Below are 24,948 nucleotides of genomic sequence, written 5' to 3' on the forward strand. Positions count from 1 at the left end.
AATAGGAAGTTCAGTCTTATGTCTTCCTACTCAGTGCTAGTATCCCAGGCACCAAATTCTCTTTCTCCAAGACTCCAGTACCAAAAAAAAAAAAAAAAAAAAAAGATATTTGATGAAGCATTTAGTAAACATTTTTTATTCAACTTTTCCTGTTTTTCAGAGGAAAAAAACAGCATTGGCCAACGTTTTTCTCAGCTGCAGGAGAATAATTTTAAAGCCATGTAAGTTGTCCAGGTAAAGTGTCTACTTGCAAATTTGGTGCCACTGAACATCCTTGCCTCATTTCGAAATGAGCATGTACCATGAGTCAAACACTCACCCGTTCTGCCAGCCCACACTAACTCAGCCTGGGTTGATATGGATCCTCTTACTGTCTCGCATGTAAAAATTATATAATTGTTTTTAGGTGGCCAGCAACAGGTTTAATGCTGTGTGTTCTTTTCGTAGTGCCATGATCATGTTTGCTCAGTACGTGCAAGGAGGCACGTTTGTCAAAGCAGTTAAAATGGCTGAAGATGTCACAGACCTTGCCAAAAGGTGTGCTGCTGCAGCCAGAGACAACCCGGATTGTCTGAAGCCTTTGGTAAGCACATTTATGCTTCTTATGTGGCAAACATTTTTAGACGTGACCTGTAATTTCAGAGCCTTGGTATGTGTTTTTCCAAAGAGGTGTGAATACATTATTAAGAGATGTGATTTCCTTGTGTATGCATGTTTGGCCTTACCGACTCGTTCTCCAGGCTCCCATCTATAGATCATCTAAGTGGAGAAAAACAAAGCCCCTCCCCCCCCCCCCCCCCCCCAAATATCACAGCAACTTTTGAAATCCTTGACCTGTATTTTTTCTAAAAGATGTTCAGAAAAATTGTGCTTTTGTGGCTGGTGTAACAAAATTCAGGAGAAGCCAAATTGGGTATGTCTATTTCCACTTCATTAACTCACAGTCCTGGTTTTTGATGGTGTCTGCTCCAACACACTTCTGGAGCTGGCAGATTGAATCATGAGACATTAATGTCAGTCTGTGTTACGGCTCATTTCTGATTTGTTAGACACACTGAAACAAACCCTGAATTAAAACGGTTCCCAGCTGAGGCGTGACTGACAGCTGGACCTGAGCACAGCTACTTGGTGAACAAGAAATGAGACACTTTTCATTGTATGAACCTGACTGTAATTAGAAAACATAGATCCCGCTACGCTGCAAACTGCAGTATACAAATCAATCACTTTGATCATTATCAAAAGAAAGGGTCTGAATAATGTTATAGGTCCAGAGTGTTTGACAATGATTACACTCAAAAGTCTGTCTTGGCATAACAGTAGCTATCAGAGTTTGAGAAATCATCACTTAGAGGTTTTAGAGGGCAGTCTGGTTTTCACTGCAGTCAAAGCAAGAGATAATAAAGAAAGAAACTGTGAGTTTATGCAGGTCGGGGCTTGCTGGCTTAAAGTAGCCTCCCCAGAGAGCTCAGAGGAGTAAAATGGAATCCTCACACAAATTAACTTTATTCTAATTTTTCACAGGACAGGATTTTCCTTGATACAATATGCCAGGATGAAAATCTTCCCAGGTTTACTGACTGCTGTGCTAAAATGGATCCTGAAAGAAATGACTGCTTTCTCTCCCTTAAAAATTCATCGCGAGGGTTCATTTCTCCTTTTGAAAGGCCAAATGCTGAAGCTGCCTGCAAAAATCATTCACAGCATCAACATCCATTAACAGGATAGTAAGTTAATAAATCATAGGTTCGTTGCCTAGATATGACAGTTATGAGCCTGGAGACAGCAAATGCAGTATCAACCAAAAAGTTCAGTCTAAGATACTCTGCAATCTCGTACTCGTTTTTCTTCCTAATGTGAATTATTTGCATAATTCATCTAGCTGTAACTGTCATGATGTGAAGCCTGTTCTGCCACCTCCTGCTTTGGATATAGGTCCAAATGACAAACAATCATCTGGCCTGTTTCATGATAGCCTATGTAAATGACTCATCTGAAACCAAGGGCCTCCCTTTAGTCCTTAAAAACCAAGCAGAAGTTTTGCTGCCTCTAAGCGAGAAACTGGCAGGGTTTGAGACTTCAATTTCCAGAAAAAAGTCACCCCCATCAGAATCTTCCAAGATAAACACCACACTGTACAGCTTGTTGGGATGACAGGAAAACAATCACTTTTAGCAACTCTCACTTTATCATATGGCAGATGCTGCAGTAACACTGCTGCCTCTGCATGTAGGGGCTTACTCCAAAACTAAGGACATTTTTCTCTTGGCTTTAGTTTTATCTATGAGGTTTCCAGAAGGCATCCTTTCCTCTATGCCCCAACAATCCTTTCTGTCGCTATCCGGTATGACGAGATGATGAAGAACTGCTGCGGAAGTGCTGAACACCCCACTCATAACCTGGAGGAATGCTTTCGGAGACAGGTATTCCATTGCAGGGTTTTAGTTTATTAAGGTGCAACCAGGGACTTCCTATAGTTAAACAATTATTGAAGCAGAGATATCAGCTATTTCTTTTTCAGCATCTGAACCCATTATTTAGAATTCACCTTGTTAAGGACAGGGTGAAATCAGACTTAAATGCTCTCTTGATTTATAGCCTGAACTCCTAAATGAAAATGTCCGACTGTGGGGTGTCGGGCAGATGTAGCTTTACAGGGAGCCCAAGGCAGTCCCCACGCCCTGCGATGGCATCCTTGCCCACCCCGACTCTGCTACCTGCACTGGGTTTATCGTAAGGATGCCGAGAGAGGACGTAGTGCTATGCATGGTGCAGAAGTCCAATTTTTTTTTTTCCTGTTGATAATCCCATGACACATCTCCTGCTTGGCCGAGCATTTGCTCTGCAGAGACATGCCCCACACATAACCAGTGTCAGAAATTTAGAGCAAACTACCTGTAACAGTGGAAAATAAGGATGAGGAACCTGCCCTTGCTGAATGGCTGAATGTGCCTTTCATGCAGCTTGGCTGGGCTGCAAGCGATGCTGTAGTTTAACATTAGCTCATAGTAGTACAAAGCCAGTCATGTAGCTCCCAGATGACGATTTACTCCCCTATGCTAAAAACACCAAACTATTGTCTAAAAGGGTTCTGGTTTCTTTTCACAGAACACTTACTTAATAAATGCTGGTGACTAAATAGCAAGCACAACAGTTAGTCCATATTGCAGCTTGGACAGCATTTTTCTTTCACTGTTAAAAAATCCCTGTTCAAAAAACTGTCGCCGCAGTAGTTTTAGCATAATGCATTGTCTTTTCTTCCGCTTTCATGGTCTGCATCTTCTTTCTACCAGGCACCAAAGGTGGTAAAGCCAGTAAAAGAAGATGGCCTGAGGCAGGAACACACATGTGGAATCTTGAAGAAGTTCGGAGAAAGGACCTTAAAGGCTCTGTGAGTCTCGCCCATGTTTATCATGATTTTGAAAGAAAGTGTGGATGTTGGATGTTAGCTGCGGGTGGTTCCACACCTGCACACAGTACAGTGACTCTGAATACCAGCCATGTCCTTTCTGTGTGCAGGTCACTAGTAGCATCTGGCAAGGAAGACAGATTAGGAATACAAATCTATGCATGACAGCAGTCACCGTTTCCTGACATGCTGCCATTAGCTTTCAAAAGCTAAACCCAAAGTTTGAAATGAATGCATCTCTCTGTGGTGAAAGTTAGAGTGATCGCGAGCAAAATACAACTCATGTCTCTCAACCATTTTTAACACAATGTTGCTCCTGTAATTTCTTGCTCGCCAACCACCTTGCTTTTTTCCATCTCACGCTAAAATTCACCTAGGATCCTTAGATAACTCTGAAAATCTCAGCTATTGGCTTCAAGGGACATTTATTTGTTAACTTCAGTGGGAGCAGGGAGAGACCATTCCTGAGCAATTTGGATACACCCTCCACAGAAAAATGATGATAGCTATCACAGTCTCACATTGTGAATATAAGCAATAACTATTTTTCTTCATTGTAGGAAACTTGCTCAGATAAGCCAAAAATTCCCTAAAGCTGATTTTGTTACTGTTAACAAACTTGTGATGGATATTGCTAACATGCACAAGGACTGCTGTCGTGGAGATATGCTGGACTGTATGCATGATAGGGTAAAACTCATTTAATATTTATATGTTTACAGAAATTGAATGCTTTTGTTGTTGTTGTTTCCAGATTGTTTTTTTTCCTCCTGTGCTATACTGATTGCTCTCCAAAACTGGAGTTTAACTCTTCAGTCTAAAAACCTGGCTGATTTTCCCATTTGACTTTTCCTGGCGTGAAGTCATCAAGAAGGGCAGAAAGATCACTTTGTGACTAAAATGACCCAACGCTGCTACAGCAGATTGGGTTGCAGCTCCTAGCTGCGCCATCTATTTTCTGTGCAGCTTTTGGCAGAACACAGGATCTGCCCGTCCTCCGTTCTCCACCTTCTTCTAACATACCAAATCCAATTATCACACCACTTGTCTGCGGTGTCGAGCTAGACAGCTAACTCCTCGGTTTAGGTGGTTACCTATAGCACCTATCAAATGGCAAAGCAACGGACTGCAGCAAATAGTTCAACAGGACTTCAGTCTTCCTCCTTGTTCCGTCAGATGTCTGTTGCACGGCTTTGGCCAGCCACCTCTTTTGGGGAGCCACATTCTCTGTCTGTAAAATGGAGATAAAAACACTGATTAAAAAAAAAAAAAAAAAAAAAAAAAAAAAAAAAGACCAAATTGTGGTAAAATTTCCTTCATTCTCTTTTTTGCTTTACAGGAAGAGATTCTGCACTATGTCTGCACCAACCAAGACACCCTATCAAGTAAAATTAAGACGTGCTGTGAAAAGCCTCTGTTACAACAAAGTGAATGCATAGTTAATGCAGAAAATGACGACAAACCTGCAGACTTGTCCCCCCACGTCAGGGAGTTTATAGAAGACAAAGGAATATGTGAACGTTTTGCCCAGGAGAAAGACACACACTTAGCCAGGTAACGTGGGTCCTTCTCTACTCTTCAATTTTGCTGTTTCAATACTTGGGTCAAAACATGACAGTCTGCCCGTTAAAGCCCAGCTCATCAGCCTCAGATTTGTCTGCTCTGTGAGCCTATAGGCACAGGATACTGTGCAAGTTGACCTTAGTGCAACGCCACTTAACGCTAGAAGGTGTGGAATGGCGACAAATGCAGAACAGGGCACCGTTGTTATTTCAGAGACAAAACTGAAGGAACACAAGTGAAATTTAGGTACTATCAGTTCTGATCTCAGGCCCAAAACATAGCTTTGATCTGCTCTAAGTGGGAATCCAAAAACACTTGCTTAAGTCAGACTCGTGTCTTGATTCAAACAGGATTGGTCCATTTCTGTTCTAGCCATGTTCCTTTGCGCAAGGAAGCCCCGATCCTACCCATAGTAAACGTGGGCAAGAATGCCACAGGCTGCAACAGAAACAGCATCGAGTCCCAAAGACAGAGAATTCACTTCAAATAACGTACATCGCTTCCATTTATGAGAAGTGCAGCTAATCGATTGGGCACAACTGCTGTGTAGGGTGACTGCTTCAGCAGAGCTAATCTGTTTGGTGACCACTGAGAAACATGTCTGTTACTGGAAATTATTTCATTATCATTTAGATAGGATTAAAAGGAAGAGCAAAACCCCAAGCCCCACAAAGCTCTTAGCTACGCTTGACCCAAGCTAACACTGATCTGGGACAGTTACGTGCACAGCACTAGCTCAGGCAATGCTCTGCTCAGTCAGCCCCATTTTGTTCAGGTTCTGTTCCAGGCTGAGATGCCATGAAATTCTCCCTGTTCCACCAGACAAAACCATCCTGAAAGCACCTCTGCTGTCCTTACCATCCCCGACCTCGAGGGCAGTTGTTTTGGCTTATCTCTAATTCCTGATCCTCCATGTATTGCAGGTTTCTGTATGAATATTCCAGGAGACACCCTGAATTTTCTGCTCAGATGCTTTTAAGAATTGGTAAAGGATATGAGGACCTACTGAAAGAGTGCTGCAAAACCGGGGCTCCAGACAACTGCCGCAGCAGAGGGGTGGGTGCCGACAGGCTTCACACAACATACTGATGGATTCAAGCATGTGACCACATGACTGGTTCTGGCTAAGTAGTGAATATCCCTGCTCCAGGTCTAGATCGAGTACCCACAGCTCCTGTAACAAATCCAGCAAATATTACAAGGCCCGACTGATTCCCAAATGGAAAAAGCACCAACAGAGATTTCGCAATCTTCACTTGCGACACAATTTAACGTGGGTAGACAGAGATGCCGGGGAAAGGGATGGAGCTAACATTTCTGTGAGCTCTGCTCTCTTTTGGGCTCCCTAGCAGTGCCAAGTGCCCCTCTTGCAAATGTAAAAGGCATTTGTGGTTATTGGCTCAGAAAAAGACGCCAGCGTTGTAAATATCTGAAGTTAGGAGCCACCCTGTGTCTCAGACCTAGCCTTCTATCAGTGATACAAAATCAAATATTTCAAGGTGATTGAAGCTGGACATTTATCACATTCAGGCAGTTTATAGAGGTTGCAGACAGATGAAGACTTTCTAAGGGAATTAAAAATATATATCAGGTGAGAGGTATCTATAGATATCCAGGCCTTATCGTGAGGCAGTAGGGCTTTCTGCATTCCCCCCGATACAATGACTCCTCGAATTAACTTTTTTTTTTTCAGGAAGAAGAACTGAAGAAACATATTTATGAAACTGAAAGTGTCATGAAGACAAGCTGCGACATTTACAAGGATAAAGGAGATTACTATTTCCAAAACGAGTATTACTTTTTTTATATGCTTACATTACTCCTGTACCAGCTGGGCACAACTTGGCCTGGAGTAAAGCCACACATGTCAAAAAAGCTAGGCTAAAAGACACCACTTGAATATTTGGACCAATATATTAATGGCTTCTAGGTGTTGGGTTTTTTTCCCTCTTTTCCAAGACAATGTTCTGGGCTCTCATGAGTTCTCTCCTCAACCCAGCTCATGAAGCAGTGAAGTGACAACTTGACCAATCTCCCGGCCGTGCTGCCTGTGATGTTCTTTATAGCTGCATTTTGAGCTGGGAGCTGTTAACTTAAGAGTCATAAATTTGACCAATAGACAGTTGCTGTGTCTTTTGCAAAAGGCTTCGCTCTATCCAGCTCCTGCAGCAGATGTGAACATTAACAATTGTAAAAAAAAAAAATAAAATCTAACTACAGTAGACAGAGCAAAACTGGCCTAGCTGAACCATATGCTATGCCTAAATGCAACATGCAGGCACAAGCCTCCTGGAGGAACTTTGGCCCTGATTTGTAATGGTAATGAGCACATGCCTAACTTATGGTATATAAGCGATCTCAACGAAACCTCTAAACTGCTTGTGTACTTAAAGTTAGGCTTCAGCTATCCTCCTCTGGGGAGATACATTGGGCTTGTTGCACTCCCGAGCATGTTTGATCTTTAAAAGACCTTTGGAACTATAGGTTTCCAACAAACCTGGTGGGCTGCTTCTGCCTGTTGTATCAGTTGTTAAGGTTCTCCTGGCCATGATGGTTAATAAGCACAGTTTTTTAAAAAGAAAAAACAAGCGAAGTTTTTTGAGCTTATCTTCTGCCCTCATCTAGTCTGCCAAGAAGTCACTCGACTTCAATTTTGCTCTTAGACAAGCTCCCTGCACTCCCAGGGAAATGAATAACATGGGAAAAAACATACGTACAATCTGGTAAGAGGGCCCACCAACATATAACCGGCAATGCTGCTATTAATTTTACTTGTTTAACCTGGTAAGAGACTGGTCAGGAAAAGGAGAGAGCTCAAGCAAACAGAGCACGCTTATACTTGCCTATGTGGTTTTATAAACACCAGGCTTAGTCCTGCCCTTGTACTAAAGAGTGTTCTGTGGCGTTTGGCTGGAGCTTTACACATGCAAAGGCTGTGGCTTGCTCACTGATGCCTGGTGGAAGAAAAACACCAATATCAAAGAAATTATCATTTCAGGCTTCTCATGAGCTTCACCAAGAAGATGCCTCAGCTGACATCTGCAGAGCTGATAAAATTCACCAAGCAAATGACTACAATTGGCTCCAAATGCTGCCAGTTAAGCCAGGACAAGCTACTGCCTTGTGCCGAGGAAAACGTGAGTATTTTTCCTCCTTATCTTGGTCCTACTTTTTCTTGAAACTGTGCCACAAAATCTGCTGCCAGCAGGGTCCAAGAGCTTGGAATAAAGGTAAATTGAGAAAAGTGTTCACTGGAGCTATTGAGCTGGCCTGAAGATATACTTCCATGCTTGAAGTAAGCGTAACTCAGCATCATTGAAGTTAATGCTTGAATTAAACTACAGGAGGATCAGGAAATTGTCAGGCTAGTGCCAGGCAGTTAGCAGTTACGCAGTGCAGGCAATCTGACCCTGTTCCCCCTGAAGCTAATGATCGCGTGTCCGAGTTCATCCTTTCTAGATGCCTGAAGGTGTAGGGCTCTATGAAGAAGATCAATTTTGTATACCTCTTCCAGATGAATCCTCCAGGCTCGTAAGCCAAAGTACTTAAAAAGCTTCAGCCTGTCCTCCAGCCACCCATTTGTACAACATCACCCTTACAAGAACAGCTGAACATACCCACAGAAACCCTGCTGATGAAAATAAATCAAACACAAGCATGCTTTTATAAAGAAGCCACGTCATTTCTATACGCAAAGGACTGTCCCTAAAACCGCATATATGTATTTATTCTGAAAAATCTGAGCCATTTTTGCACTGACAGAAGTCAGCATTCAGTAGAAAAATAAACTGTTATATATCTTACAAACAAGGTTTCATTTAAATTCTCAGTTATTTTTTTATAACTTCTCTAAGAGCAACATGTATTCAGGGATTTTTGAAAATGAAATAATAATGTAAAATTGTTTTTTTTTCACTTCTCTTGGTAAAGCTGGATCTCGTGCTTGGAGAAGTATGTAGAAGACACCTGACCGATCCTATAAACCCTGGAGTTTGCCACTGCTGTAGTAGCTCCTATGCTCTCAGGAGACCATGCATGGGGAAACTCGAAATTGATGAGAATTATGTGCCCTTAACATTGACTCCTGGTCTGTTCACTTTCCACGAAGACTTGTGTACGACTGAAGAGGAAAAGTTACAGCACAAGAAGCAGGAGTAAGACATGCCTGTTTGACTCTGTTACCCCTGTGTTTCTTATTCTTATGCTGGCAACGCTCACCTTTCCGTTGTCCACTCTGTCTCGCCGCCTTGTTCTGCGATATACCATTGGAAAAACAGCCACACACCCCTCAACCCCTCTCCCAAGCTCCTTTTCTTTCCTCTCATGCTAGTCCCAGTTTCTTCTGCTATCTGGTTCAACCTACATTTACTTGCCTCAGATTAGAAGAAAGTCGTTTTCAGAGGTGGGTAGCTGCACTGGTGTACACCCCACCAGGATGGAAGCAATAGGTGTCCAAAGTTAGGTCTGAGAAACATGCCCTCCCACAGTCCTTCATGGGAACTGCACAAGGCACTACAAAGAAAGATACCAGGAAAACAAGGAAGCTACTGCCTGAAGTACTGCATGACCTTTATGGCTTAATCAGGGCTCATTTCCCAGAACAGGAAAGCCCATACATTTTTCCTCATCCCATGCACTCCCCCTCTGTCTCTGGTTGGTTGGTTGCCTTGGGCAGAGAAAACTTGCTTGCTGGCCCCCTGTTCCACTGTCACTGCAAGAAAAAACCAAACCTCTTTGGCCATTAACTTGTGGTGTGGTGAACCCATACTGTCCCTCTGGAGTGGTGCACAACACATAAACCACCTGCACAGTTTATTCATGGATATTCGTGGTGGAGCAACTCCAAACAAGAGCATTGGTATTGTATTTCACAGGGGAACGGGGCGCAGCTTTGCTCCCTGCTGCAAATACGTTAGCTGGGTAGCAAATGAAAATGACAGAGCTGTAGAAAGGAAGCGGGCAGAAACAAAACGGGGACTTGGCAGGACTAGCATTGGAGAAGTGCTTCGTAAGCCGTGTGCTTACCTCCCAGCTTCACGGGGCTTGCTTTGCTTTCCTTGCAGAATGCTCATCAACCTCATCAAATACAAGCCCCAGATCACACAGGAACAGCTGACCGCCGTCACGGCGGCCTTTACTGCCATGCGAGAACAGTGCTGCAAAGAAGAAAACCGTGAGACGTGTTTTGTGAAAGAGGTACCGTTTCTGTTTTCACCCATACATTCTGAATCAAAACAGAAACATGGAGTATATGCAAGAGTGTAAATTTCTCCATTAAGCAGCAAAACCAAAGCCTGGCTAGCCAGAATTCCTGCAGTTACATCTCCTAAGACAAACTTTATTGCCTGCACAAGTAGATATGTCTACCAGTTGAATGATCACTACAGAACTTATGTAATCAGTCTTGTGTCTATGTGCAGCAATTTATAGACAGAGAGCTCAGCTACATCTGTTGCTTCTGGCGAGTCAGTGGGACTTGCACTGTTTAAGGATACGGGCAAAGGTCTTTCCCTGGCTAACAGTTCTTAACTGAACTTCTCTGGAAAAGTACCTCTGCAAAAGGAAGAGAAAGGATATACTCAAATTTTAGGTCAAAGCATTTTCCCTGTTAATTCTCCCTACCTCTGTTTTCCTTTTGTGTTTCCTGTGTTATTTTAGCTCACGGAACTTCACGCTGGGGAGCTACTCTGGCTTCTCTTTACTCTCCAGTAAATCTGCTTTTGTCTACTTATCTCTCTCTCTTTGATATATTCCTTAACTGAACTTCAACAAACCACCCGTGACCCTTGAACCATGCTCTCTCTTTTCCTAAGTCTTTGCCTTGCTTTCTTTTAAATGATAAAATACAGAAAATTCTCTCTTTTCTTAATCACAAATTTCTACCTCTGAACACACCCAAACAGCGTGTCTGCAAAGAACCATTCTACTGACTCTTCTTGATAGAATTGTATTTCAGTATTTTTCTGACAAATACCAAATCTTCTAAGGTAATCTGAGCTGAACAGTAAAAGCAAAACTTATATTAAACATAGTATATGTTTATATATGTATATGCACTCTGCATATACAGTGTTCGTACACAACTTGCAAAGATTATAAAATATTACTTACTGCTGCCATACTCATTTAACTTGCTCACAAGTGCATCACCTTCCTGACTCTATTGCTCATAAATATTTTGCTTTTTTTCAGGGTCCAGAACTTATAAAAAGAAGTGAAAAAATGTTGTCAGCGTAAAGAGCTTGCGTAGCATAGTGGAAGATACTTGCTGAATGACAGGAAGTCACACAAACGTAACCGCGAGCATATCTTTTCTAAATGTTCAAGAAGTATAAACCAGAACGTATGATTTGTCATAGCGAAGAAAACTATGTTGTGGCTCTTTACTCACAAATCTAATGAAGTCATGATGGTTTACACCAGCCGCAGTTCTGCCACTGTCGGATCTGTGAACCGCTGTGAACAAGGTAAAAAGAGGTGCCACAGAATAAAACATCAAATTCCCACATAGAATCTGGTGAGCTGTGGAACTGTAAACCCGGTCTGCTCGCAAAGCTCAGCTTACCTGAAAATCTAACGTCTGTATCAATTTTATTCAGATGGGGGAAAAACCCGTACGCAAACTTCATCTCTGGCTCCTATCACTTAGATGAAAAATGATCAGGGATATGTAAACTTTAAACCAAAGCAAGTAACTTAAAGCTGGTTTAAATCCAGAGAGAGGGTGCATCACATCAAAGAAATCCACTGAAAGAATAAGTTAAATGGATGGAAATTCAAGGGTTAGATGTGGCCACCATTTTAAGTTATGGAATATTATTTTCCTTATACCAAATAGTCAGAGACACCAAAAACAAGACAGACATTTTAAATCTTAAGCTTATGAAGCATAAATGCAAATTAGATCAAATTAAAAAAATCTGCCTGTAACCACTTCTAAATTATTTTTCAATCACCAAATAATTATTTTTGCATTCTTATATATATATTTGTCCTTGAAATATAACACATTCACTCACTAATATGGGCTGCTCTAAGGGAATTGTAAAGTTGCCTTTAAGCACAGAAAAAAAATTATCCTGGGCATCCCAAAGAGGGCGAGAAAGAAGAAAAATGAGCAAAATGTCATCGAAAGGACAGAACATGGACTGCTGAAACACCTGGGCAGCAGATGAATGTTTAGAGAAAGCACTGGGAGGCTGCCAAATTTACATTCCAGGTGGTTTAGCACACAAACAGCTTTTGGGTTTTTACTTTCATTTTACATTCCATTAGAAGGCATGCTAAAAATCAGTCAAAACCAGTACTAAAAGAAAGAAATATTTTTTCGGGAGACCTTTGGCTCAAAGGAAGAGACACCCAGGTATCAGATTTTTTCGGTGGATGCACCTAGCAGTAGTTATCCTAGGAGCATTTGAAAATACCTGTAAAATAAAGAAACGTTGCCCAAACATCTCATAAAATGCAAACCCAGCTTAAAGTATTACCATCAGACAGAAGGTTTCAGAGTCGGGTTGAAGAGGTCAATCAAACTGAGTCCCATCAGAATCTATCCTGCATATACTGCTAGGCAATCTCTTCATTAAGGATTCATGAGATTTGTGGCTGAGAGCAAGATGGAGGCACACTGCTGAAAATCCCTTTGCAGCATTTTCAATGTCAAAAGCGTCTTGGTAAATCAGAGAAATAGTGAGGGAAAAAAAGCTACTTTCTATGAGGACAAATTTAACATCTGACATAGGTATGATTAAGCAGCTGCACCGTTTCAGTGCAGGAAAACTGCTCATTAGGGAGTTGTGCAGATAACGATGCAGTTATAACAAATCACAAGCTGACTAAGAGTCACCAATGGTTTGCTGGTAATTAAAGTCTAACATCGTGCTTGCATACCAGAGGTATAAACAGAAAAACTGATAAAACAGAAGAACAAGCTATGTAACACACGGGTCATGGTTTCATTTTCCTCACCTCTGGTAAGGGCTTTGCTGGAGCATTAGGACAAATTTGGGGTACCTCACTTCTAGACAGCATTTCACTGAAAACAGAACAACAGTAACAGTCAATGATCCAGAAGACACGAAGAGGAAAGCTAAAGCAGATTGGGTTTGCCTCAGTTAATAAGAAAGGCTGTAGGAACTTGGAAATCTTCAACATACCAAAAAAGAATGATCCCAGGACAAAAAGCAGGCAGGCAGTGCCCCGTGAGAAGAACAAAGCACCGGGATCGACTGTCTGGGAAAAGTGGGGAGCTGTGAAACACATAAGTATTTAACAGGCTTTACCTCAGTATCAGCCATGTTTTCAGTACCAAAACGATGATCAGATGGCCATCTTGGGCTTCTCAGCACCGTCTTTTCTTAAGATTTTATGTTCTGATGAAGATCAATCTTCTGGAATTTGGGGGGTGGTTTGGGTTTTCAACTTTTTTTTTTTTTTTTTTTTTTTTTTCCCCTCTCAATCCAGTGATGATTTTTGATTTTTCTCATGGGGTGGCTCAGTAGTACCAATTCAGGTGGGATATAGATTCTAATCGCTGTCTTTATGGCTAATAGCTTAGGCTCCAAATTCAAAAGCAACCCCCATTTCCTCTGTCAGCTCTGTTATTCACTGCTGTTACCTTGAACATCCAATCATGATTTGGAATAAATTCTTTCCCTGTTCTAGTCTGTATTTGTCAGAAACAATTCACTTAAACGAGCACAGTATTCACAAAGAACTAACACCACAACACATTCACAGCTTTGTATCACTAGCCCTTAAAACCCAGCAGCCTCTAGCTGATCTGTGCTATGTTCCATACGTATTTTCCGGCATCTTTCAGTCCCAGTTCAGCAGGACAAGTGAAATAAAAAAGATAGCAAGTATATAACATCAGATGGTGACAGAAATGGCTCAATTTAGGAACTGTGTACATACACAGAGGATTGGAGAACCTGCTTCAAAACATTTTCTCTCTTTTCCACATGCCGCGTGCATCAATTTCTCTTTTAATCACAGACCAAGGAATTACGAGTATGTCATATTACAATATTTTCATACTGCACCTTCATACAATTCCTCAAGCATTTACAGAATGGAACATGTAACAGAAATAGCCCATTCTGCATGAAAATACTGACATACTTCTTCATAGTACAAATGGGAAACAGGTGCCACAGTGCGGACAGAGATCCCTGTAGCACTTGCTGTTTTCTCATGAGTGCACACCAGCCTATTTCCCTGCTCATGACTTCAAGCTAGCTGAATATTGCTTTGCCAGTGGGTTCTGGTTTGTTCCTTACAGCAATTTAAGCAGAACAAAGCCAGAAATCGAGACAAAGATTCTGACTCCAGCACCATTTCCATAGCGCTTCAATAGAGCCAGCTGGTGCTTTAAACACACCTGGCTGCAGAGGAACCAAAAACTCCATCCATGACACAGCTGGATCTGCCAACTCCTGCTTGGGTTTGGCTAAGAACTTGACTGTGGTCTACTTCAGACTTCACTGAAATTCGACCTTACCTTGCAAGTGTAACCTGTGATGTTTTAGGGTGAGTTCTATACCTCCTAAAACTTGGCTAACATGCATTTGAATGGGTCCCTGGGAAAATTTCAGTGGCACTTGTGTGCATACTTCTGTTGCTTCAAGGAACTTGTATCTGCACCTCTAAGGCAACTGTTAATACCATGCATTAACTGCTGAATTAGTTTTATTTCTCTCCTCTGTGCTCCCTTGCCCATAATAATTTTCCTGGGCAGGATTATAATAGACTGTACATAAAAATAAACCCCTTGCCCCAACCACAGTAACTTTAATTAGCACAGTGACTTCTCATTTTTCAATTACCATCCAAGTAAGATCATCGCAGGCAGTGTGGAGTTTTTCATATTTGATTTATTCCACACGATTTCCAGGCAACATGTTCTGCAGTTGGATTTCCTCCCTCTCTCAGTATTTATCTTGTTATCTGCAAAAGCCAAAGGTAGCTGAAGCAAAACAGAGATACCACGTAAAAAAGACAGACTAATAAAGGAATGCAATTAATTGTGCACAAATTGGATTTTATTTACATCTCTATAGTTGGAGCTTTAATATTCAGCATGACTCAACCAGACAGGATCCGATAGCTGGCTCCCGTACACCGCGCTGGGGACAGGCTGTACCAGAACCGCACCTGTGGGAAGGCTGCCAACCCAAACCTACCACGGCTGTGAGGTTCAACCTCTCTCACTGAACACTTCGCATTTCCATCTTCACATATACAACACAGCAAGTAACACAGAATCATTTTTTTCACCAACAACAACAAATGCAGAGGTGCCTTCCATGACCCAATCAAGCAGACGCAACAGTGTGTAGTGAGAGTTCTTACTTTGCAGTTCAAGAGATACTTCAGAGATAAATTCCCTCTTATGTTTAAGAGCTAAGTAGCTATTAAGTGGGAGGGTTTCCCATTTATATTTTTCTAACTGTAGCTCAAAGCTTAAGCAAGTCAGGCATCTACCAATCTGAAGTCAGTGGGATTTCAGGTCTCTCTTGCACAGGTATTTTTTTGTAATTTTTTGGGTTTTTTTTTTTTTGTTGTTGTTTTTTTAAGATAAGTGAAAAGCCTAACTGCAATCTTAGATGCATACGTACCTTTTGCCACTTATCTCTACTGAAAAGCTTCCTCCTAATATAATTCAACATTTCTCTAATAGAAGGAAAACCATATACCTAATTTTCATATTTTCTGTACAATTAACACATTGGTTATTGCAATATTTTCCTTATATCCTAGACTTTTGGTAATGGTTTGGAAATTAGCAGGATTTAAAGCCTTGTGCTTTTCAAAGGATCTTTTTCTCTATCTTAAGTTTCAAGCTAGATTCAGCATCTGCCTTTTGGGGGATCTAGTGCTTCTTCTTTCATGGTTCCCAACTTGTATTCCAGCGCTGTAGAGGAGCAGGTTCAATTTCAGTTGCATAATTACTGAGACAAGCTTCAGCACTTGGAACACCCCTGTGCTTTAAGTGCTCTTCAGTCACGGCCCATTCAAGCAAACATACTGACTTCCCTTTGGCAAAGGCGTTGCGTGGGGTATTCGCAACAGGCCATTCACATCAAACAGTAGTCTCTGTTTTTTTAACAGTTTGACTATGAAGGTGCTGGCATATCATACTCTTCTCTTTTAGGTACCTGAGATGAAGAAAGAGAGAGAGAATGCGTTTAAGTAGCACAGAATCCTGCAAAAATTCAACCCAAATTCTAACATGCTAGTTGAATGGCTGAAGAGTTGTAATTAAACCTTTTCTGACAGAAAATAGCAATTGCTATTTATTTTTTTCTTTAGATTTCCTGGCCACTTTGATTCTAAGTGATTATCAGACAGTCATTTGACAACAGATCCACAGCTGGCATAGACTCTCATTGCTTTTGATCGGAGGACTCATAAACATGTTCAGAATAGAAACAGTGCATTTCTGACTTGTACCTGTTGTGCATTTTGAGCCACCATCAAAATAACTCATGCCATTTATCAGAAGTGAAGTTTTAAAGGGACATTAAAAGGTTGGCACTAATCTAGCTTGCATGGTATGCTACCTAAATAGTACCACAGTATGCACTGCATTTATACTCTCTGAGGAAATATATACAGCAAGTAGAAACTGAGGAACCAGTCTAAAGCTCAGAAGAGAAACCAAGTAAACGGAAGAGAGCCTGAGGGTCCAAATATTCTGTAAAGACCCCCCTGAGTGTACGTAGTCAGTATTTATTCTGGAATCTTTAACAGCAACAGCACATCTGGATATGCAGAATATAGAAAGGATGATAAATCCCACCAAGTTTCACAGCAGTAGACACAGCACAGTGTTCTAACTGCTCTCTGCCATGTAAATGCATTCACCTCTTGAGCCAACCCATAATTGTAAATATTCTCCTGGCCTCAAAGTGACCCCACTCATTTTACTTCTATTTACCTCGCAATTGTCTGTTGAATCTCCTGTTGTTCTTCTTCATTTATTCTGTGCAGAATTGATTCCAAAAAGGAAAGATTAAATTGAATATACTGAGCAACCTGTCAAGAAGACAACAAGAAATACACATTAGCAACTATGCTAATTCAGAAAAATACCATGAACTATTAGAATTGATGATATACATACGTCACTGCTTATCTCTTCCACATCCCTGTCCATGAGAAAAAACTTGGCAATCTTCTCCGAGGGCCCCTGCAAGAGTCTGTGCAGTAAGGGAACATCTCCACTCCTCAGCTGCTTCTTCTCTGGGATGTACAAGAAATGTCATGATGCACAGAACATACAACAGTGCCTGTAGATACCTCATGCAATCAGTAGGTTTTTTTCTTGACAAACATCCTGTTTTGACTTATGTGCAATTTTTAGATGCCTAGCAAGTCTCCAATACATATCTGCAGGAGGATGTCGTACCTAACTGACACTGTGCATTTTTTAAGAAATTGGTAGATGCAACACAAAGGAGTTCCAATTTAGGTAGCCAAGTAAGCACTTAAGGTACTGATCCCAGGCCCATTAGCTTGACCATGACTCCCTAAAACAGAATCTACTTCATAGTTTTCAAACATTACTTCAGCTTTGTATTTTGACATTTAAGGTATGTGCCTATTAGTTCTCTCCCCCATTCTTTCAAGTATTCCTTTTAACAAAGATCAAATTTCCTTTTTTCTGAAGAAATAGAATGAAGTGTGTTGCAGAAGTAAACATTTTCCACTGAAAAATGACTACTTTTAACTAGGCATCTGCGATCCAGGACTACCATCCAAAACTGTCAATTAAAATATGCCATAACACTACCAGTGGGAGCCTGGCATCCCATGGTTACAGTGCACCTCTACAGAACAAAAGTTAGAGCAGAAGAGCATCTTAAATACGACCTTTAAATACAGGAAAAACAAAGGCCTGTTTAGCTGAACCAGCCATACTGGCAGCACATTGAAAGCACCCAGAAGACAACTACTCAAGTCTTCCTCTCCGTCAGAGGATGACAAATCTCTAAGGGGTCTCCAGAAAAGCCAAAATGCCCCACCGCACTCACACAGTCCAAACAAAGACCGATGCCCGTGATGAATCCTGTCACTCCCAAGTGAAGCGGTCTGCACACACACACAGAGGATAATTAGAGATGAAGTGATCATGCAGCAGTGTCTGGCTTACCTCCGGATGCATGGATAATATAAAGTGCAAATTCATGTGGGCTGTTTTCTATCTGTTAAAGGCAAACAAAAAAAGTCTATTCAGACTGATTGATACCCTCTCCTAGCATTTCACAATCAGCAGATATTCTCTGTACTTCTCAACTCAGATATTAGGTCAAAGCCTGAGACTGGGATCCTGTCTGGGGAAAAGTTAAAAGATACTGGATTTGGATAAGATGGAAAGCTGTGCTGCCACGTTCATTGTCCTTGTACCCCACTACCTCATGACTGCATACATTACCGTATTGCCCAAATCAGTAACACACCATCTTAGACAACACCAGATCTTTCCCATCTCGATTCCTTGTAGTACCCTTAACTACGTCACACAACTTTCTTTTCAGGTGACCTGCAGGTTTGCGAAGAGCATTACCATTAGGGTAAAACCCTGTGATCTCTTCCTATCTACTTGCCTGCACAACCACATTCAGAAAATAGCAGCCCTTCTGAATGCTTCTTTTTCAACTTTTTCTCTACAATTTTACAACCTGCTCTGTAATTCCATTCCTTATGTTATTATTCATAGAAGCCAACTTCTCCTTTTAGTATTACGCTACCCAGTCTTACTAACCATATGAAGTAATACTGCAACAGCAAAGTCTCTAGACAAGTTAAATGTCTCTAGAGAAGCTAAATGGAGAATTATCAAAAACTGTACACTAAGAAGGTACATAGAATAAAGATATTGGAGAAACATACAGCACCAATGGTAAACATATTTCTGACCGTGTATAATCATGTTAATGGAAGTTTCAGACAGTACGGCACTGATCTCCAGCAGTAGTTTTAACTCGGACTTTCTGGAGCTTTCTGTGTGCCTGGATCTAACAGAATGCATCATCCCCCAGACACTCGGGCTAGAAGACCATTCCCTACCGTTTTAAGCAAAACACAATTACCAGAGCCCGTCACTAGAGGGAAGCACGGCCATGTGCATTAAACAAGTATCCTTTACCTCTGCTCGGAAATGCTGAAAGTACAGCAGCGTTTTCCCCTCCTGCGTGTGAGTTGATAGAAAAAAGGTTCTGCAGTTCTTCCTTCACGGCACACCATACACCCAATAGAACTTTTCTAGACTCACACAGCCGTGAAACATTTGTAAAACAAAACCAACCCATTCCTTAAAAACAGCCCACGTGGGTTTTTTTTCCTATGCTCTATTCTACACACTATCCTCTCTCAGTTATTTCCTGCATTTCACACAGCACTATGTGACATGCTCAAGTTAGCATTTCTAGAACACGGCTGCACTTGCTTCTGCAAACATGCAGAATTACCTTAAACTTCCGAAGCAATTGTTCTATTACTTGTCTTGTTCTCATCTGGCTGTTTATTCTTATTTTGGTTTCTGATCCGAAAGCTGGAGTGAAAACTGATGTCTGGGAACAAAGAGAGCAGCAAAAGGGCATGAGAATGAGGACTGATGTACTCAATGGCTGGCACTCAAAAGGACGTAAACCTGCGTAGCTCTGGGACAAAGCAAGCTGTCAGGTATGCTGCCACTGTTGCCATAAAGCAAAGGGCGGGCAGTGTCCTCAGGAGAGCCCCCCTGGTACGTAGGATCACTGTGGAGCCCCCCGGGCAGCAGCCACGCACACTTGAAACCCACCTTCGGGAGCAGACCCCAAAAGCAGACCCCAGGGGTTGAGCCCAGGGGCCAGTGACACTGGCCCGGCCACGCAGGGGGACCAGTGTGGAGTGTCCCTGTTGGCTAAGGGGGTGCAGGGGAGTCCAGAAGCTTGCTGGACATTTTTCTCTGTCCCATTACCCAGCCTCAGGCGATCTAAGACAAGCATAACCATTCATACCTCGTAGTTGTAGAAGTGGCCATTAATCGAAAACCTGTGAGTTTCTACTTCTGTCCTCGCTATCATGGGGAACTTGGTCCTCTTCCGCATGGCTGCGGCATTGCTGCCGGCCCTGGGCAGGGTAGCGCAATCATGTTCCTGCTCGCTCTTGGACTTCAGAGTGCAGCTTTCGTAACATGAATAACCTGGACAAAATGAAACCGCATCAGCATATTGTACAGCTGCTCTACCTTCCTTGCCAGCACCCCCACAGGAAGGAGGCTCTTGGTGGAGGGATTTTTTTATTATTATTATTTAATTATTTTTTGGGTGGGTGGAGGGAGTGCGAGGGGAGCAAGGCATAGACATACAATGCAGAGCAATAGGCTATCTGCAGTGGCCACAGTTTGCTATTTTGTTTACTTCTTGGGAATGATTTCTTTGGTGAAAGCACAGCCTGTTAGCACTGGCTGTTTGAAAAGTTACCAGCACCTCAATGTCTTCACTAACCAGTCATACGTCAGTGTTTCACTAGCATGTAATAGGTGTTAAACAGAGACAGAAAAAGATTTCCCTTTACTGGCAGGGAAGGTCTAATATGTCAAATTATTTCTGCACAGTAACAGAACAAAGGATTTTTATTGAACATAAAAGCACCGACACTAACTTTTCTCAAGGTTTGGCTTTTCTTCAGTAGATTTCAAAGTCTCCCCGCTAATATGATGTAGGTCATCAAATTCTCCCCAGCGTGTCATTCCCCTGAAATACCAAACATATATTCATAGTTTATTCTATAATGAGGATGACTCCTCATTGACTCAGTGATTTCAATTTAACCTGTAGCCAGGCTTCATGTAATACGTTCCTATCCCCGTTCAAAACTTCATATAACATGACTACAGAATTCAATGTAGTATATGAATACAGTAATTGTAGTTTATGTCATTATAAAATAGTAAAAAGTGGTATGACAAGGGATCCCAAATGTGACACAACCCTATTTAGAGCCTGTTGAACATAAACCATGATGTCCCTTAAATAATTTGCAGTAATTCTTTGTCTATTTTATAGCAATGCCCCAGAGTGTGCACATGGGGTACCAGGCAGGCATACGGAAAGCACACACGTATTATGGTTCAAATAGTGACAGGGTGCATCCCATCTGGGGACGTGAAAGATTACATTACCATACTAGCCCCTCGTGCTATCCAAACCAGTTCTGCGTGAGAGGAATTCAATCCAGCCTGTTTTAAAACCCAACTTTTTTTATGCCAGTATTTCCATAATTCATTGCATAAACTCTCTAGCAGAAAGTCTTTGGCCAGTTACTGCTCTGACTGAGAATAAACCAATTTGTAGGAAAAAAATTAAAAATTCATTTCCTATCTATATATTCAAAACAATATTCAACTAACTCCAAAGAACATGCCAAACAACGATCTCAGTTGTGTTCCATGCATTTAAAAAGTTCATTTAAGATCAAACAGTCAAGCTGCTCTGCATACCTTAAAGCATGTCAGGGCAGCTTCACATTTCTGTGATCATGAATTAATATTTACTTTAAGATTCACATCTCCAACAGTCCTAGTTTTTTTAAGAAACAAAAGGCAAAGCATAACTTTAACTGCCAGACTGCACCCTATCCTACAGGCCACAAGCACCCCTTACCAGTAGACCTGGTCAAGATAAAGAGAACCAGGTTTGCCTTAGACTAGAGTTCTTTACTGGTTACTCCCATCAGGTTACATCCCTTAATTGCAACAGCAACAGATAGGGAGGAAGACTGTCCCTGACTTTACTGGAACCCCACAGCTGCAGTGACAGTAGAATTAAATCCACAATTCAAACATGTACCACATGCAGTCTACGACAACGGATAATTAAGAAAACGAGCTCTGAAATACAGAATTTATCCAGGAGTCATTCACGGTAAACGTTGCCTCAGCTTCCGTATGACACATATAACTCAGCTTCAGCTCATCAGATACAATTCACAATTCACCAACCAAGGCTCGCGAAATACATGATCGAAACAGAAAAAAGAAATACTCTAAGAACCTACAACTGTTTTTAAAGATACGGCAAATCTAGCAGGAGTCAGATCAGCACAGTGTACTCAGATAAGAAATATCACAGACAACAGCCTGAAGGAGCAGCTAATCTGTGTGTATTTCTAAGGGGTTTTAACATTAGATTTTGCACACATAAAGCCAGTATTTATTACCTGGCTTGAGCTTTGCGCTGGGAAGCAATTGTTTCACATCTGAAGTACCTGGGAAGGTAACCTGCGATAAACAATCACTTAGTACTAACCTGACAGCTTTTTGCTTCATGCTGTAGAACATAGGCCAACATGAGGTCTTTCAAGGACTACTGACATTTTGAGGTGTACATATATGCATGGGGAGGGGGGGGACGTTTTTTGTAAATTTTTATATATATACATTTCCCAGTACTTGCGTGGCAAAACTCAGTATAGACACGAGCAGCCTCCTCCACTTTCTCAACTGTTGTTACGCTGAAAGCTGGACAAAGATGGAACAAAGATGCTACAAAGATGCATCTTTCTGCCCAGCAGCAGCTGTTGAAAGACCACACCAGTTACACCGGGCACAGAGTACTGCTGTGCAAGTGACCACCACGCCCTTTGCGGAATCTGGGATTTACAACCAGCCATATCCACTGAAGCCACCTATGTGAGCTCTCTTGAAATACTAGCTTGCCTCCTTCTTATGGAAGTTACCTTTTACTAGGGAACAAACCCACGTTCTCTGTTGACTTCAGGGTTACAAAAGAGGGTATCTGCTTCTCATCCTGAATTTTTAATCGGATAGGATGTCGGACTCCCCAAAATATGGACAAGATGCCTTCAATAAATGGTTTGCTTCCTTCTTGCTGGAAAAAAAAAAAAAAAGGAATAAGGAGTGCTGCATAATAACCAAGGAATAATAATTGAATGCCCCCCAAAGTAACAGGAATACAATGAAATCACTGAAGCCGACACAGCCCTGGAACAGGTCACCTAGAGAGGCTGTGTAATCTCTATACTTAAGATATTTCCAAAACAGCTAGCTAAAGCTGCAGCTGACCTGATCTTTTGTCAGCATTAGTCTGACTGACCAGGATGATTTCCAACCAACATGTCCATAATCCCATACAATAACAAGTGAAATCCTATTTGTTCTACTTGGATGACTAGCTCTTCTGTAAACCAGGGTGCTAAGAAGGTGGTAAAGGGGAAGAATGGGTGCTGGTAAAGGAGGAAGAATGGGTGCTGGTAAAGGAGGAAGAGCAGTTAATGAAATCGTCCTTGTTGACGCAAAGCACTGCATCAGTTCAAAAGCTGTTATTGGTCTCCATTCTTGCTGACATAGAACACTGTCACTGCAGAATGAACTGGGACAGAGAAGTGAGACCTTCCCATTTTCAGACCATTTTTGCCCACAATTGCTCTAATGTCCCTTTTGGGTCTTGATAGCAGCAAAACGACAGACACACAGCTTGTGAGGAAAAGGAAGTTCAGACTTCTAGACCAGGGACTCTCTGGCACGTGACACACGATTCATGCTTTCATCCGTCCTTCAGCTCCACAGGCCCTTCGGTCTCCACAGAGGATGCATTCCTGGGGCTGTGCTTACAAGCATTTTCTCTGTACTAAAGGTTCACATTCAAGGAGAGAGTGTTAGTCTCTCCTTGACCCAAGTAACAGCAGTCCTGCCAGTACCCACAGTGGGTTCAAGCTGAAGGGGCAAGGGGGAGCTACACTCCACACAAATATTTGCAGTACTACTTACTCCCTGCCAGCTAACGATGTAAGACTTGAGAGGTCAACCCAAAGAATGATTTCTTGTGATACGCTAAGGAATGGGATGGCAAGGAGATCACACTGCTAAAAATCTGAAACTCCCACTTGTCTGAACACACTTATTTCTGCTCTCTTCTCCTTACAGCATTTGACTCTAGCACTTGCTGTGGCGTTTTTATTAGTGATATATTCTGTCTAATATACTAACACACAACAAGTATCCTACACTGTTCAGTCTAGCTGCATTAAACATCAGTGCCCATTAGTGCTTTTCCTACTATCACACTGTGCTTTTTGTATTATTTTTACAGAGATACCTTACCTGGTTATGTGACAGTTGCAGATTTTCTTGATCAGAATAGTAAGAGTTATAAGTCTTCAGAAGAGATCTGAGCTGCTCTCTAGAATAAAAGATCACAGTGAAAAGAATAATTATCATCTCTATCACTGTAAAATCCAGATGCTAAGTGGCAGGGTAACACCCTGCAGTGTTACCCACTGCATCTCTGTACAGGTTTGTTAATGATTAATACATCATTTTCCAGGAGTAAAATTATGTCAGGATACTGGGTTGCTTGTAAGTTGCTTCTTTAAAGACCTGATACACAGAGGAAATGAATTAGTCACAGTCTGATGTGACATTAATAACACTGCCCCAGAGTAACTTGTACTTTGGACTTCTGTTATAGTCATGAGGGGGAAGCAAACAGGAACACTCCCATGCACCAATGCTGCAGATCATTTTAGTTGGGTTACAATTTGTTTTCTCTCCATAATGGTTTCCATTGGGTTTTTATATTTCTTCAGATATTCTTGTTATTTCAGAATATCTACAGTATGCCTAGACAAAACATTTCAGTTTCCTTCTGCTTGAAACATAACAGCTTTGCACTAAGTCTTTGCTTGGCAGAGAAAGGATGGCAATGAAGAGAACCTCTGCCAACAAGCAAGGATTATAAGCCTGCCCATCATCTCAGATTTCAAACAGAAATTCATGATGCAATTAAAAAAAAAAAAAAGGCAGCGGAACATTCTGCTTTGAAAACACTGTGTGAAGGCAGGAAGGCAATGTGAGGCACACTGGTGATAATGATGTTTGAAACTTAATATTAAAGAACCACCACCAGAGATAACTATGCCTGTCACCATCCTTGATAAACTCGCAACACTGCAGGAGAACAGGGTTT

The 24,948-nt window shown here is 41.6% G+C and overlaps 2 protein-coding genes across 20 annotated transcripts in view; one reads left to right on the forward strand and one right to left on the reverse strand.

Moving 5' to 3' along the window:
- The window catches only part of LOC115340160 (alpha-fetoprotein-like), a 32,803-nt gene extending 21,325 nt beyond the window's left edge, over positions 1-11,478 (forward strand). For 7 of the 14 annotated variants that reach the window (XM_030011318.2, XM_041126541.1, XM_030011313.2 and 4 more), the window contains 12 exons: positions 161-221; positions 448-583; positions 1,525-1,727; positions 2,276-2,423; positions 3,294-3,391; positions 3,970-4,099; positions 4,749-4,963; positions 5,896-6,028; positions 6,666-6,763; positions 7,971-8,109; positions 8,903-9,126; positions 10,036-10,642. In XM_030011318.2, the coding sequence (XP_029867178.2) occupies positions 161-221; positions 448-583; positions 1,525-1,727; positions 2,276-2,423; positions 3,294-3,391; positions 3,970-4,099; positions 4,749-4,963; positions 5,896-6,028; positions 6,666-6,763; positions 7,971-8,109; positions 8,903-9,126; positions 10,036-10,237 (1,787 nt within the window). In that variant the 3' untranslated portion in view covers positions 10,238-10,642. Of the gene's footprint in view, positions 1-160; positions 235-447; positions 584-1,524; positions 1,728-2,275; positions 2,424-3,293; positions 3,392-3,969; positions 4,100-4,748; positions 4,964-5,895; positions 6,029-6,665; positions 6,764-7,970; positions 8,110-8,902; positions 9,127-10,035; positions 10,644-11,164 lie in introns of those variants that run through there. The other 7 variants (XM_030011271.2, XM_041126524.1, XM_041126518.1 and 4 more) reach the window with 3 other exon arrangements.
- Positions 11,479-14,997: 3,519 nt separating this feature from the next.
- The window catches only part of RASSF6 (Ras association domain family member 6), a 31,638-nt gene continuing 21,687 nt past the window's right edge, over positions 14,998-24,948 (reverse strand). For all 6 annotated transcript variants that reach the window (XM_030011443.2, XM_030011472.2, XM_030011435.2 and 3 more), the window contains 9 exons: positions 24,084-24,162; positions 22,700-22,851; positions 20,624-20,715; positions 19,978-20,162; positions 19,447-19,548; positions 18,129-18,180; positions 17,100-17,218; positions 16,914-17,011; positions 14,998-16,131 (listed from right to left, as the gene is read on the reverse strand). In XM_030011443.2, the coding sequence (XP_029867303.1) occupies positions 16,056-16,131; positions 16,914-17,011; positions 17,100-17,218; positions 18,129-18,180; positions 19,447-19,548; positions 19,978-20,162; positions 20,624-20,715; positions 22,700-22,851; positions 24,084-24,162 (955 nt within the window). In that variant the 3' untranslated portion in view covers positions 14,998-16,055. The remainder of the gene's footprint in view (positions 16,132-16,913; positions 17,012-17,099; positions 17,219-18,128; positions 18,181-19,446; positions 19,549-19,977; positions 20,163-20,623; positions 20,716-22,699; positions 22,852-24,083; positions 24,163-24,948) is intronic.

This window comes from Aquila chrysaetos, chromosome 1, assembly GCF_900496995.4.
Source record: "Aquila chrysaetos chrysaetos chromosome 1, bAquChr1.4, whole genome shotgun sequence".
NCBI lineage: Eukaryota > Metazoa > Chordata > Aves > Accipitriformes > Accipitridae > Aquila > Aquila chrysaetos.